General features: G+C 50.2%; 2 protein-coding genes across 3 annotated transcripts in view; one reads left to right on the plus strand and one right to left on the minus strand.

Annotated features, from left to right (window-relative positions):
* BBS9 (Bardet-Biedl syndrome 9) overlaps positions 1 to 9,038 on the minus strand; it is a 349,441-nt gene extending 340,403 nt beyond the window's left edge. For both annotated transcript variants that reach the window (XM_043979234.1, XM_043979233.1), the window contains exon 1: positions 8,912 to 9,038. The gene's annotated coding sequence lies outside the window, so the exon portion shown is untranslated. The remainder of the gene's footprint in view (positions 1 to 8,911) is intronic.
* A 619-nt stretch (positions 9,039 to 9,657) lies between these two features.
* Positions 9,658 to 18,713, plus strand: part of NT5C3A (5'-nucleotidase, cytosolic IIIA) — a 77,227-nt gene continuing 68,171 nt past the window's right edge. The window contains exon 1 of the mRNA XM_043975906.1: positions 9,658 to 9,876. Coding sequence (XP_043831841.1) covers positions 9,739 to 9,876 — 138 coding nt within the window. The 5' untranslated portion in view covers positions 9,658 to 9,738. The remainder of the gene's footprint in view (positions 9,877 to 18,713) is intronic.

An 18,713-nucleotide genomic window follows, 5' to 3' on the forward strand; every position in this document is an offset into this window, starting at 1 on the left:
CCTGCCAAAGAGGGACATTTTTGGACAAAGCCAGTGAGGGACTTGGTTTTGCTTAGGTATGCAAACTTGTTCCAAGGATTTTTTCCAATTGGGGGAGATGAAAGGAAGTAAAAAATGAAAACCTGCTAACAGAAAAATTAAAAGTTAAAAAAGAAATGCAAGGTAAAAATCAATTAAAAGCAAGCAATATGAAATGAAGACTGGTGGTGTCACATACAATTCCTTTTTGTGACCCCCTGTCTATTAGGAAACATCCCCTTTTAACATTTATATTGAGGGTTTTTTTAAAGGCCTGGCCTTACAGTAAGACCCTGGGTGCAAATTCTGCCTTTGTCACTATTACTCGTGGGCCATGGACAAGTCTCACCACCTCTTGGGTCTCAGTTTCCTCTTCAGTAAAATGAGGGGTGTGGCCCCTCTAAATTCGGGCTCCTATAAGGATGAGGTCTGCAGAGAAGTAGGGGTGAAGTGGACAGTGATGGTGCGAGTAAGGGGAGGGGGTAAAGGTGGAAGAGAACTTTTGCCCCAGCTGTTTGCTCAGGATTCTTGACTCTGACACACGGGGATAAGGAGGAGCTGGGAATCCCCCTCCGGAAAGCCTCGCCCCCATGGAGAACGACCAGGTGACGGGGACACCTGGGAAGAGTAACTGAAAGCAGAATGGGCATACCCTCACTGCCTCTAGGCGGCTGGGACCTCTTCTAGTGCTAAGGCTCTGGGGGCAGAAGTTTAAGGTTTCTGGGCCTGGGCCGCACTCATTCCCTGTGATTGCTCCAGGGCTTCCAGCCAAGCCCACAGAAGACAAGGCACCCGCCCCATACCCCACGTGTGGCGCATGCAGCCTTCCCCCAACCCCTGCATCCCCAATGGCAAAGATAAGATGGGAAGTGGCCCCATCCAGGACTAGAATCTAGGGTGAGGCCGGACATGGCTTCAAATGCTGCCCAGGATGGCTCAAGGCTGAAGCCCAGTATGGCTTGGGAGGAAGGAGAAAGTGGGGAAGCGAATAAGCATTTATGAAGCACAACTACTCATCAGGTGCTGTGCTAAGTGCTTTACAAATACTGTCTCATCTGATCCTCACAACCTCCCTAAGAAGCAGGTGTGCTATTACCCCCACTTTGCAGGTGAGGAAACTGAGGCATCCTCCTAACTCCAGGCCCCATGCTCTAACCACCGAGTCTCCAAGCTGCCCCTGTGAGTGACCACACTAGGCCGACGGTATCAAACTCAAATAGAAAGCCGCCCCTGCCTCTGTATATTGACAGAAAACCACAAATTAGCATCATCTATGCTGCATTACTGGGCGGAGAGGAGGACAGCTAGGCGGCTCAGTGGATGGCACACTGAGCCTAGAATCAGCAAAAGACGAGTTCAAGTCAGACCTCAGACACTTCCTAGCTATGTGTCCCTGGGCAAGTCACTTAACCTCTGTTTGCTATGACCCACTGAAGAAGGAAATGGCAAGCCACTCCAGTATCTCTGCCAAGAAAACCCATGGACAGCATTGGTGTGCCATGGTCCATGGGCTCACAAAGAGCAGGACACAACTGAACAACAAATTGTATTTTAATGTCTTTGGTGAAACATTCCCCAATGATAGTTTCATCTGTTCCTGGCATCATTTAACACCTGCACCAGACTATCTACAGAAAACCATGAGAAATCCCTAGTATAAATTCTGACATTCTCCTAAATTTTCCTAAAGCAGATGGGGACTGCATTTCAGGCAGACTTTAGAAGGCTCCTCCTAAGATTTTCCAGAACAGAGTCGATAAAAACAATATTTAGACTTCAAGAGAAATCCCAGCTAATCTTCCTAGTCCAGGTTTAACCTTGAGACCTGAGGGTGATCAGGGTTACTAAGCATGTCTCTGCTCCCCTCCCCCCCAGAAGGTGTGGGGTCACCTGGGGTGGCTCAGGGGCCTGCTCCGGCACTGAGAGCCACGTGACCCGAGGATATCAAGGCTTTCTAAGGAAAGGTGATGAAGGGACAGGGCCCAAGTTCTCCACTGAAAATGAAGCCACAGGGACCTGGACAAAGGAAGCTCCCCACGTTGTTACTCAGTTTCATCTTGGTACCAACATTCTACGATGTCAGTATCTTTTTGAACTTTGAGTCTATCATACATTACATCAGCTTCCCCCCACCCCCATAAGTACATGGTGTTTTTCTTTATAGGAAGAACTTGTGGGAGTGGGCATCTTCCAGAGGTATGTACCTGCTCCACTAAGTACTGATGGTCTAGGCCAGAGGTGGGCCCTCAAGCTAAGAATGGTTTTTTTTTTGTTTTGGTTTTGTTGGTTGGTTGGTTGGTTGGTTGGTTTTTTTTTGACCAGGCAATGAGGGTTGAGTGACTTGCCCAAAGTCACACAGCTAGTAAGTGTCAAGTGTCAGAGACCAGATTTGAACTCAGGGCCTCCTGAATCCAAGGCTGAATCCAAGTGTTTTATCCACTGCGCCACCTAGCTGCCCCACTAAGAATGGTTTTTACATTCTTTAATATCAAAACAAAAACAACTTTATTTTAAAATGTAAAAGCCATTCTTAACTCAGCATCCCCAATGGTGTAGTCTAGGGAGCCATTGTAATTAAAATCCAAAAGTCACTTCCCTGGTGGCTTTTAAGGGAGGAGGGTTACCCCAAATTCATACCCATGGTTTAAACTCCTTCCTACCAAATTCTAGTTAAACAAAAGATCATAACAAATAGTGATTAGCAAGTAAACCCACTATCCAAGCATACATCAAGCAGAAATTGGAGGAGTTATCCAGATTTGAATACACCCGAGGCATAAGATCTCACACTAAGCAAGAGAAAATCCTCCATCTCCCCTAAGGGAAAACCCCTGCCAGGCCTGAGGGAGGCGAGCTGGAAGCCACAGTCTCTTTCTTCCAACTCCTCTTTCGCACAGGCAGCCACCACCCGGGAGAATCTCATACAAATAACCTAGATGAGAAGATGGAGCCGACATAACGAGGATAAATGCGGCTCGGTTAACTACAAGGCCATTTGGGAAGGAGGTCACCAGCACTTGGGACAGCAAGACAGGCTTCATGCCCAAGGTGGAACTGAAGCTGGGATTTGAAGGGGAAGAGACAGGCCTTATAGAATGCAGTGGTAAGAAGAGAGTGCTTCCCATTCATGGGGGCCACATCATCCCCACCCCCACCATCACCATTATCATCATCACCACCACCATCCTCCTCCTCCTCCTCCTCTGGGATAAAATAATGGAGTTTGGCAGACTCCCAGGGGCCCCACTGGATTGACTTAGTATTGTCTGAACTGGGTGAGAATGAAAAACTGACTCCCTACCTGCTTGGGGATGACTGGATGGAGGCCACACCTGGCCGGCCCCGAGTGACCTGTTAGTGTACTACTACTGAGGTCAGCAGGGGACCACTCTCAGCCAACCAGCTTGAAGGACCTCCCCTTTGGGGGAGGGAGAGAGGAACTAGGAAGAGGGATGCCGGCTCATAGAAAAACTCTTTCTTTTTGGTGAGCTTTGGAGCGTACCGGAGAAGGACTGCACAGCTGATGCTCATTGAAACTACAGACCCCCAGGTGGCGAGTTTGTGGAAGCAAGGCCAGCTCTTCGAGCTAGCTGAGCTGGAAGCAAGTTTGGGGTTTGAGTCAGTCTTGGCTAGAGCCAGCGAGCTTATTTGTTTTCTCTTCCCCTATTCCCTTGTCCCTGGCTTAATTAACCTCACCTTTGTTGTGAATTTTGTTCCCATTAATAAAACCTGGTTTGTTTGTGGAAAAGAGGCTGTTCATCTCCTTTCTTATTAGTCTGGTAGAAATAACTAAAAAAGGCAGTGTGGAAGGGAGGAAACTTTAGACCTAGAGGTCTTTCATTATTTTCTGAATCCCGATATTATGGCAAGCCACCCAATTAACTCTCCCCATGATAAATTTGGCCCTTATAATCATCACCACCACCATCATTGTCAATAACATTTATATAGTACTTTGTATGTGCCAAGCACTGTGCTAGGGACTTTACAAATATTACCTCATTTGGGCAACAACACCAGGAGTGAGGTACTGTTATTATTCCCATTTCACAGACAAGGAAACTGAGGCAAGCAGAGGTAATGTGCTTGCCCAGGGTCACAGAGCTACTAAGTGTCTGAGGTCAGATTTGAACCCAGGTTTTCCTGACTCCAGGCCCACACTCTATCTGCTGTGCTGCCACGGTTGCTAATAGCAATGAAATCACACATATGATTCCTATCTCTCTTCCTCATGCCATAACTTCCCCCCTGAATTTCAGTCTATAGGATGCTCTCTGTCATTTCTCTGACCCTTCCGAGACCCCAAGTGCACATCATGTTATTCCCAGCTTGCCCTTCCTTCTTGATCCAAGTCCTCATCACATCCCATGGATTCAATGGCCATCGCCATGCCAATGGCTCTCAAATCGACTTCGTCTACTCCACCCTCTCTGCTGACCTCTAACCTCACATCTCCAACTGGACATCCAGTGGACAGCTTACACTTGGACCATGTGTCATCTTCCTCCTAAGTCCTTCTTCCTCCTACCTTCCCTGTAAAGGGCATCACCCTCCTCCCAGACCCACAAAGCATCCTGGGCTCCTCCCTCTCTCCCATACCCTGACCCTGGTATCCAATGATTTCACTGTGGCAATCTCTCCCGAATGTACCCCCTCCTCACATCCAACACCACCCCCACCCGGGTCCAGGCCCTCATCACCTCCTGCCTGGACTTTGGCAATCTCTGCAGGTGGCTCTGCCCACTCCCATCCATCCTCCAGGCACCACAGGGATTTTCTGACTGTGTCACCCATGACTTCATAAACCCCAGTGTCTTCCCATCACCTCCAGGATCAAATATAACATCCTAAATTTTGGTCCAAAGCTTTTCCCAACCTGCCTCCCCTCTACAACCCCTTCAAGTCTCCCTACACCTCACACCCTCTCCATGCTCTATGACCCAGTGCCAGTGGGCTCCTGATGGTCCCTCCATCTCCCACACTGGGACACATCCCCTGGCCGTGCCCCATGCCAGGGATACTCTCCTTCCTCATCTCCCCCTTCTGGCTCCCTTCAAGTCCCAGCCAAAATCTTGCTTCCACAGGAAGCCTTTCCTCATGCCCCTGAATGCCGGTGCCCTCTCTCTCAATGAGTTCATGTGGATCCTGGCTATAGCTTGACAGGCATTTGTTTGACTACTGTCTTCCACACTGGACTGTGAGCTCCTTGTAAGCAGTCACTTTTCCCTGGCTTTGTGTCCCTAATGCTCAGCACGGTCCCTGGCACATAGGGGGTATGTAATGGTTATTGACCATCATTTCTGCTCCTCTTCCACTGAACTTTACCCACCAAGCATCTCCTGGAAGCCTCCTAGGGTGCTCACTCGAGTGTATCTTGAGCTACACTAGCACTCCGCCCAGCCCTTACCTCTCTTGTCTCTTTGGAGTCAGTCAGTGGGTTAACAAGTCTTTGTTAAGGGCTGACCAAACAACAAAGACCATGCCCTGCCCGGGAGATATCAAGAAAGGCAAAAACCAAGGCCAGCCCGGGCCCATCCGCTGCCCGAGCACAGTTCCATCCCTCCAAGTCTCCAGGAAGGTCAGACTTGCCTCCTGGCACAGGCTCACCCCTCCTGCCACCCACAGATGCCTCGGACGCACAGGCCTCTGGCCAGCTGCTCTCTCGATTTTTGCTGCTGGGTATGTCTAGGCATCTCTCTCACCTCCGACTGGTCCTTACTGGGTAAGCTCCGTCCTTGCTCAGGAACCGGTCAGTCCTGCATTTTAAGCCAGGCCCAAGGAATCCAGACAAGTCTGCCCTTTACTCCTGGACCCCCTGCCTTTCAGCAGCAGCAGCCCTATGAGCATCGCTTAGCCTGACACACGGGGTGGAGGGGACTTAATAAATAAATGCTTGTTGGCTCAGTGAGCCCCAACCTGAGCTCCTGAAGGCAAGGCTGCATCCCAGTTAGCAGTGTTTTCTGGCTGCCTCCTGGCACCCACGTGGATGGGGGTCACGGAATCGAATCACTGCTAGCTGGGGTGGCGGAGGGGGTGGGGGAGCTTTGAATTCCTCTGCTGTCATCTTCCTCTTCAAATCATGCCCATTTGCAGGAGGCACACCCAGCTTCCTGCCCTCATCTCCCCAACTTTCCTTTTCTACCAAATTAATCCTCTGTCATCCTGGATAGTTCTGAGACCATCTAGATTCCCTTCTCCATAATTCCTTCTCTTCCTCTTCTACTGCTGGAATTGTAGGAAAGGAAAAAAAAAACAGAAAAGTTTGGTGGCTTTTTTTATAATGTAATAGTGATAAAAACCAACTGCTATGAAATCCCACTGGCCCAGTTTCTGAAATCAAATAGAATATATTCGAGAATTAATGAGTTATTCTACTTGTGGCAAAGAAAAGATATTTCAGCCTCAGGAGAAGTGGTAGTATGTCTACAAAAGAACAAATAAAAACCCAAAATGTTAGTGATTATGAAGACCAACCTCAGCCCCACAGAAGAGCACTTGATGCATTCCTCTGTTCTTTGCAGAGGTGGTAGACTACAGGGAGAGAACAGTACATATGCCATCAGACTTGGTCAAGATATTGATTAGTTTTGCTGAACTACTTTTTTTTCGTCTCTCTTTTTTAGTGTTATGAGAGATGGTTGTCTGGTAGGGGAGGGGAAAGGATTACATTTGGAAATGACAGTGATGTAAAAACAGAAAGCATCCATGTAAAATTGTTTGTCTTTAAATAAGTGGTGTTAGAGGAAAGAAAAAAGCCCAGGTCCTAGGTAGACCCCAGTAATGTTTTTGTATTTTCTGAGGCCTCATAGAAAAAGAAGACCCCATCACTCTGTGCACACAGTCTGGCCCAGGCATCCCACCAAACATCTGGTGGGTCAGATGTCAAGGAGATCAGCCCTGCCAGCAGGGAACCCTCACATCTAACACATGTTCATTTTCACAATTACAGAAAAGCCGATCTATGCCCAACATGCCTCCTGTTCCCTTGGTACATGGGGATGTTGAAGAGGGGATCCTAGGCAGGTGTGGGCTGGTCCAGATGGCCACAGAGGCCCCTTCTAACTCAGAGTTTTTGCTTCTCCTTTTTTTTCAACTCATCTTTCTCCACCCTGATGCACTCAAACTTTCCCTAACTCTATTCATTTCTCTGTCAAAGTTCAGTAAAGCTAATAAATAGAGATGTATGTATGCATATGTGTATTATGTACATATACGGTTAATGACAATGCATTCAAACTAAACCATCCTATCTTTTGAGAAATTATTAGAAAAAAGCATCTATGTTCTACAGTGAATAAAGTTGTCAGGATCTGAACAAGCAATTTTCTTTTTTGGTTTGGGTTTTTTTGGTTTGGTTTTTGGAGGCAATGGGGTAAAATGACTTGCCCAGGGTCACACAGCTATTAAGTGTCTGAGGTGCCATTTTAACTCAGATGCTCCCGACTCCAGGGCAGGTGCTCTATCCACTACACCATCTAGCTGCCCCTTGAACAGGCAATTTTCTGAGGAAGAAGTCCAAGCCATCAATAGGCATGTAAAGAAATGTTCCAAATTACTCAATAATTACAGAAATACAAGTCCAAGGAACTCTAAGGTTCTACCTCACATCCATCAGCTTAGCAAAGTGGACAGAAAGGAAAGGGACAAATGCTGTAGGGGGCAGTGGGAAACAGGCACACTGGTGCATTGTTGGTGGAGGTGTGAATGTCCAGACACTCTGGAAAGCAATTTGGTACTATGACCCAAAAGTCACTGTACTGTGTGTACCTTTTGACTCAGTGATGCCATGACTGAGCTTATATCCCAGAGAGTTCAAAGAAAGAAGGGGAGGACCACTAAGAAGTTTCAATCCCCAGAGAGGCACTCAGGTGTAGTGGTCAGTGATGGACATAGATTCAAAGCCTCACTCAGACACTCATCAGCTGGGTGGCCAAGGACAAGTCATTTCTCCTTCTGTTCCTTGCCTGAGAAATGAGGGGGTTGGCCTTGATTAACACTAAAGTTTGAGCTCTAAATCCATGCTCCCATGGTGTCACAGAATCCTTTTCAGAATGAACAGTTTTTCTCCTTCACTCTCTAACTTTCCTATTTTCCAATCCATTGGTGCTGCACACGGTTTAATCAGGGAATAATCTAATCAGCTTAAGCAAAGTGGATTTGTAGAAAGAAGAACTGTCCCATCCCTCAGTGACAGAGATCTTAAACATTATTTTTAAAGTATCATCCTCTTAAGAACACCTAACATTAGATCAGTACATTTGGGAGGGAAAGAGGGATTTTCTCTAGGGAGTGTACCATTCCTCTCACTTTACCATAAAAGTCCTCCTTTTCTGGAAGCCTGCAGACTTTAGCTCTGAGCCATCGTCTCTGCCCAGACGCTCAAGATAAATGTTTGTAAAAAAAAAAAATAGGGGGGGTGGGGAGAATGAGGAGAAGAAATTGACCAAGTCCTGCGGGAAATACCCTCCTTTAAGGTGATGTTTTCCAGGGTAGTCGCAGGACCTGGCACGTGTGGACAGAAAGGTCTGAGAGTAGATCTAACCTGCAAAGCAGAGGGGAAGCAAAGCAATAATCCTCTTGCCTGAACTAACTCGGAATGCAACTTTATTTAAAGTCACAGCCTGGCTTTTTAAAAGTTTTTTTGTCGATTTCCTTGGACACGTTCAAAACCAGGGTGACCTTTGTGAACTGCAGAGGGCGGGATGGGGATGGATGCTCAGGCAACAGGTGACATTTCCCCGGGTACCAAGTGCAATTCTAGCGGGCATCACTCACACGAGTGTGCACGCACGCGCACGCGCCCCCAGGGAAGCTCACCTGTAGCTTGCACTCCCCTCTCGAGGACCCCTGCCCAGCACACGTGCGTGCCTGCAGGCGGGCCCCTCGTACTCACCGGGGCGGAGAGCCCAGGGCTGCAGCAGCCACGGGTAGCCAAAAAGCAACGGGCGGCCTAGCCGGACAGTGTAGGCAACGGGCAGTGCCCCGGGTCGCAGCGGGAGCCAGCTCACAGAGCAGAGGCGGGGCGGCTCACGGGGCAGAGGGGGCTCCAAAAGGGGGGCGGCAGCGGAACTCCCTCTCTGGGACCCACTGCCATCTTCGCCCCGGTTGTCATAGCACTTTACAACGAACCCCGCGGCTCCGGATGAGAGGCGGTGACGCGGAGGACCCTGGGAGTCGTAGTCCCGCGAAGGGAGGGCGGGACGGAGGAAGAGTGGCGTTTCGATTGGTCCTTGGAGGAGCGGTGAGCTGTCATTCTCAAAGGAGATTCAGGATGTTCAGGACTATACCACTTCTCCAAGGATAGAGGGGCTTCCGGCGCTATCGAGATGGCTGAGGAAAGAGACGCCGTTCCCTGATCTCCCCTCTGGCGTCCTCGCTTAGTGGCTCAGGCCGCGGACACGTGTTGCCGGGCCGAGGGTTCTCTCCCCATGCTCTCATCCAGGCCAGGGGAGGGGGCGGGCCCTGAGCTATAGAAGGCGGGGCCTGGACCCTGGGAGGTGGGTTTGGTCCGTAGGAAGCGAGGCCTAGTCTGCAAGAGGTGGGGCCTGAGTTGTAGGAGGCGGGGCCTAGGCTGTAGAAACGGGGACCTGGGCTCCGAGAGGCGGGGCTCCGGGCTCCAGGAGGCGGGGCCGCGGAGCTCCGCGCGCGCAGGCGGGGGAGGGGCGCGGTTTCCGCGCTTCCTCCCGGAGTTGGCTCCTGACCGTCCCCGGGCGACCCGCGATGGACAGGGCGGCCGTGGCGCGGGTGGGCGCAGTGGCGAGCGCCAGCGTGTGCGCCCTGGTGGCCGGGCTGGTGCTGGCGCAGTACCTGCTCACGGCCAAGAAGAGGACGGGCCGGAAGACCAAGATCATCGAGATGGTGAGTGCGCGACCAGAGAGGGCAAGACGGCGGCCCGGGGCGCACAGCGCAGGGTTCGGGATCCCGGGCCGCTTTGTCCGCGGCGCCTCGGCTTACCCGTCTGTGAAATGAAGAGGTCGGTCTGAGGGGCCTCCGAGGTCCTTCCCCATCTAGGGCCATGACCCTGTCACTTATCCTCCCCTGCCTCAGTTTACTCATCTGTAAAATGAAGAGATGAATCTAAGTGGTCTCTGAGGTCCTTCCACCTCCAGGCCCATGATCCCAGGTCACTTGTCCACCTTGTGCCTCAGTTTACTGGTCTGCAAAATGAATAGGTCGGTCTGAGGGGCCTCCCAGATCCTTCCATGAGCTTCTGTGATACCTTTCCTGCCTTGTCCCCTCCCAGCCCAGACTCCTGGACCTCGTATCTTGGCTGGGGAAGGATGAGAGGCAGAAGACCTGGGTTCAGATTCTGCCACTTATCCTCCCCACACACACACACCTTGTTCCATGTGATCTTCCCCTCTCTGGGCCTCAGTTTCTTCATCTGTCAGATGAGGGGTGTCTCTTGGGCCCCCTGGGACTCCCAGAAAAGATGGGGCTTTCCTCCCAAGTGCACTTAGGGGCCCCAGGGCCTTCCATTGCTCTCTGCACATTTTAGAGGTAGGGTAGAGGCCCCCGACCTGAAGTCTAAGGGCCTGTGTACCTTGTGCCTTGACCCTGCATTGAGGCCACCCTCCATGGTGCCAAATTCCTTCCCTCCCTCCTTTCTTCCTTCCTTCCTCCCCCCCCCCCCCCAGCTGAGCAGGCTTTCCCTGTGTCAGGCCCTCTCTGCCCTACAGAGTCACCCAAGCCTCCCCTGATTCCCCAGGGCCAGAGCAGGAGGCTGGTGGAGGCCTCAGCATTTCCTTCCTGCCTCCCACTGCCCACAGTTCTTGTGGTCTCCTGAGGCAGCCTTCAGGGCCCCCAAGGTGGGTGGGATGGAGAAGCAGATCCAAAGAAAACTACTTCTGGAAGTTGGCTCTCTGCAGATTTTAATTTATCTTCCTCCCTGCACCACAACTCCCGCCCGGCTGGGGAACCCTGATAAGTGCTGCTTAGAAAAAGCCGGCTATATTTAACCCCGTGGCCATAATGGAAGCCATCAGCGCCTTTCACAGAAGCTGACCTAGCAGAAAAACACCTAAACACCATCGGTCAGCAGGTGTTTCTGAAGCACCTACTGTGTGTCAGGTACTGAGCCCTGAGGAGATTCTGATCCTGCCCCAGACTGTGACTGTGCACAAGTTTAACTGAACTCTCTAAGACTCAGCTTCCTCATCTCTAAACTGGAACTAATTATCTTAGTGTTAGGGGGTCCTAGGTGGCACAATGGATAAAGGGACAGGCCTGGAGTCAGGAAGACCCAACTTCAAATGTGGCCTCAGACACTTCCTAGCTGTGTGACCCTGGGCAAGTCACTTAGCCCTGTTTGCCTCAGTTTTCTCCTCTGTAAAATGAGCCAGAGAAGGAAATGGCAAACCACTGTGGTATCTTTGCCAAGAACGCCCCAAATGGGGTCACAAAGAGTCAGACATGACTGAATAAACAACAAGTCCTAGTGTTACTTATCTCAGTGGTTGTTGTAAAGACCAAATGGGTTAATGCACAGAAAGTACTTTGTGACCTTTTCACTGCCTTCTTCTGTAATTTTTTTTTTTTAGTGAGGCAATTGGGGTTAAGTGACTTGCCCAGGGTCACACAGCTAGTAAGTGTTAAGTGTCTGAGGTCGGATTTGAACTCAGGTCCTCCTGACTCCAGGGCCGGTGCTCTATCCACTGCGCCATCTAGCTGCCCCCTTCTGTAATATCTTAATATCAGCGGGGTTGTAATGTTTCATAAGCTCACGACCTTCCAGAGGTGTCCAGTGACCTAGCTAGAATAGCAAAAAGAACCCCCCCTTCCCCCCAAAAAAGAAATGCCATTTCAGCTCCAGATCCTGGCCTTCTCATACCAGTATAGACAGTGTTGTTCTCTGCGGAGAACTCTAGATCTGGAGTCTGAAGAGCTGGGTTCAAATCCTGCCTCTTGCTACCAGTATGACCTAGGAAAAATCATTCAGCCTTCCTGGGCCTCAGTTTCCTTGTTGGTAAAACAAGGAGGTTTAAACTCTTGACCTTCAAGGATCCTGCACCGATGAACCATGACCCTGGATAAGTCACCAAACCTACATTTCCTCATCTATAAAATGGAGGTGATAACGCTTGCCAGGGCCTGCCCTCCTAGGGGCCTTTGGCAAGCTGCTACCCCGGGGGGTGGGAGGGGAAGGGCCTCAGCTTAGGAAGGGATGGGGTTTTAGCCAAGGCCATCCTTCCTCCCGCGGGCCCTGCCCATTGCTCTGCCCAGGACTGACTTCATCAATACGCCCAAAGTGGTGGGAACGATGATTGGAATTCACTGTGCCCTTGGTTGAATTCATCATATCCCAAGTCTAACGCAGACTCCCAGAAGAGGAAGTGCACTTAATGTTTTCCTTTCTGTTCTGATGCTGTCCCCCATTAGACTGGCCTTCTGGGTTTGATCATCTCACTTCCTGGTGTGCAGAGTAGCGCTTGGATCTGGTTTTACGCTGGGTCTGTTAATAAATACCTCATGAATTTGTATGTTCCTTAACCAAGGGGGAGGGGCACATTGGCATTAATCTTTTTATATGTTGTCCAATCATTTCACGCCCAACTCTTGGTGGCCCCTTGGGGGAGATACTGAAGTGGTTCACCACTTCCTTCTCCAGCTCATTTTACAGATGAGGGAACTGAAGCCAACAGGGTGAAGTGACTCGCCCAGGGTCACACAACTAGTAAGTATCTGAGGCCGGATTTGAACTCTGGTCCTCTTGACTTCAGGCCCAGTGCCCTATCTACTGTACCACCTGGCTGCCCTCTTTGCTGTATACATGGACATTATTTTGCTTGTTAATCAGTAGTCTTTATTAAGTGCCTACTATGTGCCGGGTCCCAAGGGTACAAAGACAAAAAAAGAAACCATACGTTCTACCAGGGGAGACATGCTGTTGCTAGACAAAGATCTAAGTATACACAGAATTTATACAACAGAGAACGCAAGGTGACTTTATGGGCAGGAAGGAGGCTGTCGGGCAGTGGCACAAGTTCCTCTTCAGCTTGACCTGCTCACACCTGAGTTTTTACAGCTGAAGGTAGGGCCCCCCCACACACCTCAGGAACCCATCTTCCCCACATGCCTAGAAGGGAGATGCCGTCCAGGCAACCCGGCTGGCATGTTCTCAGAGGTTTGGCCTTGGCGACTGAGATGGGAGCACCCTTCTCTTTGAGGAAGACGGGGCCTGTTGGTGCTTGGGTTCTCCTTACGATCAAACGAAAGCCCTATCAGCCCTATGCACTTGGCCAAATGGTGAGTTGGCTGAGCTGAATGGACCGGCCAGTTGTGTGGGATAAGCCCTTTGTGCATGTGTCCTACAGAAATATCAGCCCTCATCTTCATTTCAAAGTCAAACCACCATCATTTCTTTTCATCCAGATGTCATTTGTTTCTTTGCACTAACAAAGTAGCACACAAGGTTTGCATTACATTTGGCACAATCCCCTGATTTGATTCTTCCAAAGACCCTGGGAGGTAGGTGCTGTTATGTCCATTGGACAGATGACAAAACTGAGGCACAAGTGGCTTGTTAGTGTCTGAGGCAGGGTCCCAACTAAGGTCTTCCTGACTCCCAGTACCCAGCGTGAGCTGCCTGGAATGTGTGGGAAAGCATGGTTGTTTAGGATTCAGGACTTGGTTTACCTTAAGCACCGTCTATGTGGCTACAGGAAGAGGGCATTCAGCCTAGACTTTGGCCTTGGCACCAGGGTAAATACAGCTTATATTTGCCCCGGCGCCTGGCAATCTCGGGCCCTTCCTGCCTTCCACCTCACACTAGAACTCACCTCAGATTACTCTGAAAGTACAGCAACATCCTTCCTGACCCCGCCCTTCCCCTCCATGCCCTTGGACTGCCATACCTCAGTCAGCACTCTGTGCTTCCTTCACTTTCCCTCTTAGAAACCCTCAGTGCTGGGGGGGGGGGCAGTATGTTTTCAGTCAAATCTAAACTCTTCCGTGTGTTTTTAGAGGAAATTGGCACCCCAGTAACTGAAGGCTAGGCTGGGAGAGCCCAGAATCTTTCCTGTGCACCATCGAGGAGGCCAATGGCCTTTTCACGAGAACCTCACCATTGACCACACAGTGACCCCCCCCCCAACTACCAGGTGAAATCTTTGTTCAACTCGGGGTGGTTCTCCCCAGAGGGATTGGTTCTCTTGGGCTAAGTACTCTGCATCGGGCCGCCAGGAGACATCAAAGCAATGGCCCCTAACCTATTTAGGGAGAGGGCCTAGACCTCTGATTTCATGGCCATAGGGAGCTCCCAGGTGAGGAAAGACCCTCTACCAATTCAAGTAGCCACCCTCTTTGCAGTTTATAGCCTTAGGGAGCTTCCTGGGGCAGTGGTGTCAAACTCGAAAAGAACCCAGGCCATTAATGTGGACATAAGGATCCCTGGATGCCTCACGGCGACTTAGTTTTAGAAATATGACATTCTCTATGTTTTATTCTCTTTTTATTTATTTTGTTAAATATTTCCTAATTACAGTCTAACCTGGTTGGGAATCACTTAGGAATGTTCTATAGCCTCTGGCCTGGAGCCGGGCACATTGTAGGTGCTTAATAAACCTTTATCGCTCACTTGCTTGCTTGCTTGATTGATTGGAGCACTGAACGGTGCCGCTGCTTGGCCAGATTTACCCAGGCAGCATGTGGCCAAAGTTGCATTTGAACCCAGGTCCTTTAGTATAGCTCCGAATGACTTTTGTTGTGGTGGTGCAGTCATTTTCAGTCGTGCCCAACTCCTCCTGACCCCATTTGTGGCTTTCTTGGCAGAGATACTGGAGTGATTTGCCATTTCCTTTACTGGCTCATTTGATAGATGAGGGAACTGAGGCAAACAGGGTCACACAGCTAGTAAAGCCAGATTTGAACTCAGGAAGATGGGCCTTCCTGACTCTCGGCCCTGCACGTTATCCACTGCAGCACCACCTGGCTGCTGTCTATGCTGCTTCTCACTAATTCCTGAAGGAAGATTATATTTAGGATGAAGGCTTGGAGGCCACCACGGCCAAGCCCTTCCTTCCCCAGATGCCCAGACTGATGGGCAGAGAGAGGCTGAAAGAGCCACTCACAAGCTCCTCAGGAACCTCTCATTTCCTGCCTGTCTCTTTGCCTCTGAAAGCGCCAGCCCATTCACTGTGGTCAATGAGCCCGCCAAAGGTGAGGAGAGTGCTAGATAGCACAGAGCCCCCATCCCGTCACGCATCAGAAACCCACAGGAAACAACAGGACACGAGGACTTTGCCCCCAGAAATTCAATCTGCCTTTGCAGGTCCTGCCACTTCCTCTCTATTTGTCCCATTACACAGTAAAACCTTAATCACAGACAAGCTGAAAGGAGGGCCTACGTTAGCGAAAAGTTAATTGTAGAGTAATAATGCCTCAGTGGGAAGCGGCAAAGCCCAGTGGATAGGGAGCTGGCCTTGAAGTCAGGGAAGACTCAGGTCCACATCCTGCTTTTGACAACCCTGAGCACAGCCAGTGGGAGTGCTGGTCTGCATGGTGGAAGGAGTGTCCACACTGGGACTTCCCCACATGGATAAACTGCTAGGTCTGACCTAAAGAAGAAAAGATTCTCTGGGCTACAAGTAGGTCCCTGATCTCATCCATATACACAGAATCTAGGGGGCGGGACATGGCTAACCAGACCCAATCCAGAATATCTTTGACAACATCTGCCCAAACCCCTCCAGTGGGAAGGACCCCTTCCCTCCCAGGCAGCCTTTTCCACAATTGGCCTGAATGTTCAGGGAGTCTTTACTGGACCAAGCCAGCGGCTTCCTCTGCTGTCTCCACCCATCCCTTGTGAGAGCTCTGGCCTCCAGAGCCAAGCAGTGCCAGGCTTATCTCTTCTGCCGGCCAGGCCTTTGTAGGACTTCTGTTCTCCAGACGAAGTGTCCCATGTTCTTTCAGAGACACCTGTGTGACTTCTTCTGTGCTTTGAACGTCCTGTCCCCCCACACCCTTTCGGGGCTTGCTCCCGCTTCTCTGTGACTTTCTTAAAATGAGTTGTCAGTATCTCATCCGAAACTGAACCAGGGAAGTCTGGCAAGGCCGTGAGAGCCTCCCTAGACTCTGTCATCACATAGCCAGTGCCCATCTCCCAGTGGGCACCAGGCACCTTGCCAGGCTGAGGGTACAAAACAAGTTAAAATAGCTCAGGCCAGGGAAGTGCTCCCATTCTGCAGGGGGAGACCATGTGTAGACATCAGCATGGACAAGAGAAAAGCAGAGGAGCTGGAAGGTGACACGGAAAGGAGGCAGGCTTGTGGGGAGCCAGGAAGGCTTCCTGGAGGAGGTGGCACGTGAGCTGAGGTTTAAAGCAAACCAAGGATGCCCAGAGAGCAAGGCTGGAAGGATGCACACACGCAGAGACCAAGGAGTGTCCAGAGTGGCTGGATCACAGAGCATGTGGGGGAAGTACAATGTGAGAAGATGGCTGGGTCCTGGGCAGCCCACATAGTGAAGTTGTGCCATGTATTTGAATCCAGACTACTTGAAGGCAACACAGTCTATAAAATGTGGGGATTGGTTCTAGCCCAATGGAAACATATGGTGAAGACTTCAACAATGGGACCACTTCCAGGGACTCTCCCCAGGTAGACAATGCAGGGGTGGAGATTGGATTTCCCAATAGAATTGGGTTAATTAGGAGCCTAAAGCTTGGCCAGTGCAGGTGAAAGGTGAAGTTACCAAGGTGAGGAGCTTGGACTCACCAGGTGGGACAGAGTATTAAGCCCATGCAGGCTTAAGCCTTAAAAACAGAATTAACATCAATTTCCAGTTTTACAGTTCTGTCATCTCAGAGGTTACTGAGGGGAGTGGGTGATATGAATAGACCTGCACTGGGGGAAAAATCACTCTGGCAGCTGAGTCAAGGATGGCTTGGAGTGGACAAGACTTCTTGGCTGCCCTATCGTACCCTTGACTCATGGAGTTGTGGTCCACCAGAACCCCCAGATCTTTTTTTATGGGACCTGGTGTTCATCCGCATTTTGCCCAGCCTATCTTTCTTTCTTTCTTTCTTTCTTTCTTTCTTTCTTTCTTTCTTTCTTTCTTTCTTTCTTTCTTTCTTTCTTTCTTTCTTTCTTTCTTTCATCCAAGTGTAGAACTTTCTACACACAAGATTTCAAGTATTTTTGGCTCATTGTTCAAGCCTCTGTCATTCTCTTGGGGTCTGCACTCTCTCTGTCTCTCCTGGCTCCATGCATTTCTGTGTTGTCTCATTGGATCCTCAGGAGCACCCTGTGTTTGGCTTGTGAGCCAGGCCTTTGTCTGAGTCACAGATTAAAATGGTGACGGCACCAGGCCTCGGCACCACACCATTGGAGACCTTTTTCCAAGCTGACCTAGCCCCATTGGATTCTCCTCCTTGGGCCCAGTCATTCATCCAGTGCCCAATCTACCCAACAATACCAGCATCCAGGCTAGGGCTTCTTCACCTTTTTATGTGTTATGGGCCCCTTGGGCAGACTGTCTGGCAAAGTCTGTAGACACCTTCGCAGAATCCTGTTTTAAATGCATAAGATTATATATATAAGATTGCTTGGGAAAAGGAACCCAACCCTACTGAAATATAGTCCGCCAAATACCTCTTTTTTTTGGGGGGGGGGGTGAGGCAATTGGGGTTAAGTGACTTGCCCAGGGTCACACAGCTAGTAAGTATTAAGTGTCTGAGGCTGGATTTGAACTCAGTTCCTCCTGAATCCAGGGCCAGTGCTCTATCCACTGCGCCACCTAGCTGCCCCCAAATACCTCTTTTTTAAACCAACTTCACAGACCTCCAGGCTGAGGACCTCCGAATTCTAGACCATGTGTCTCTCCAGCAGAACAGCAAAGATTCTGTTTGTCATTCTGCTGAAATCTAAGTGTCCCATGACTGTCACAGAAGGGAAAGGAGCCCTGCTGACAGGCCCTGTCTTTTAGGGATCACTGCTTCCCTTTCTGAGCGCTCCCCAAGTCCCTCTTAGGACAGAGAGAGCTTCATCGCTGGAAATGTCGCTCGGGAGGATGCGTTGCCATCTGCCTTGCACCCCGTCCTGAGCACCACTGGGCCTGATCATCCCCCATGCAGCTGTGCCATCTCTATATTGTTGCCTCCCCCGCTCCAGTGGGATCTCCTTGAGAGCTGGGGCCGGCTTCTGCTCTTTTTGCATCCCTGATGCTTGGCACAGAGTAAATGCTTAATAACCGCTTCATTCATTCATAATGGGCCTCAGATTCTGCCAGGAACCGATGGTAAGCTCACTGATCTGTAGCTCACAGATGCCGCTCCGGTCCCTTTTTTGCAAACGAGGCCAGCCTTGGGCCTTCTCCAGGCCAAGGCTCTGTCTCTGCCGTTCTCCTGGATCTCAGGGACTGCATCAGCAGGTGCGTGGCAGTCCTATTGCTAAGCCTGTCATTTCCCTCGGCCTTGGTTATCGGTCCCCTGGTCCCGGTGACATGAATACAGTGAATGAGGCAGTCAGATGCTGCTTGAGACAGTTTTAATTTCCTCCCTCATCTGGGAATCCCTCTGCCCACAGAGCTGCCCTTTTCAGTCAGAAACCCTCATAGTTGGCGTCCCCAAATTCCAGGCAAATATTGGACCTTATTGTTTACACTTTATCCCTTGCTTAGAGCCCATTCTTCCTGTATATTAAACCCTTGTCTGGAAACCCAAACCCTATTCTCAGGTGTCCTCCTGGCCAGCTGACAGT

Source organism: Dromiciops gliroides, chromosome 1 (genome assembly GCF_019393635.1).
Source record: "Dromiciops gliroides isolate mDroGli1 chromosome 1, mDroGli1.pri, whole genome shotgun sequence".
Taxonomy (NCBI): Eukaryota; Metazoa; Chordata; class Mammalia; order Microbiotheria; family Microbiotheriidae; genus Dromiciops; species Dromiciops gliroides.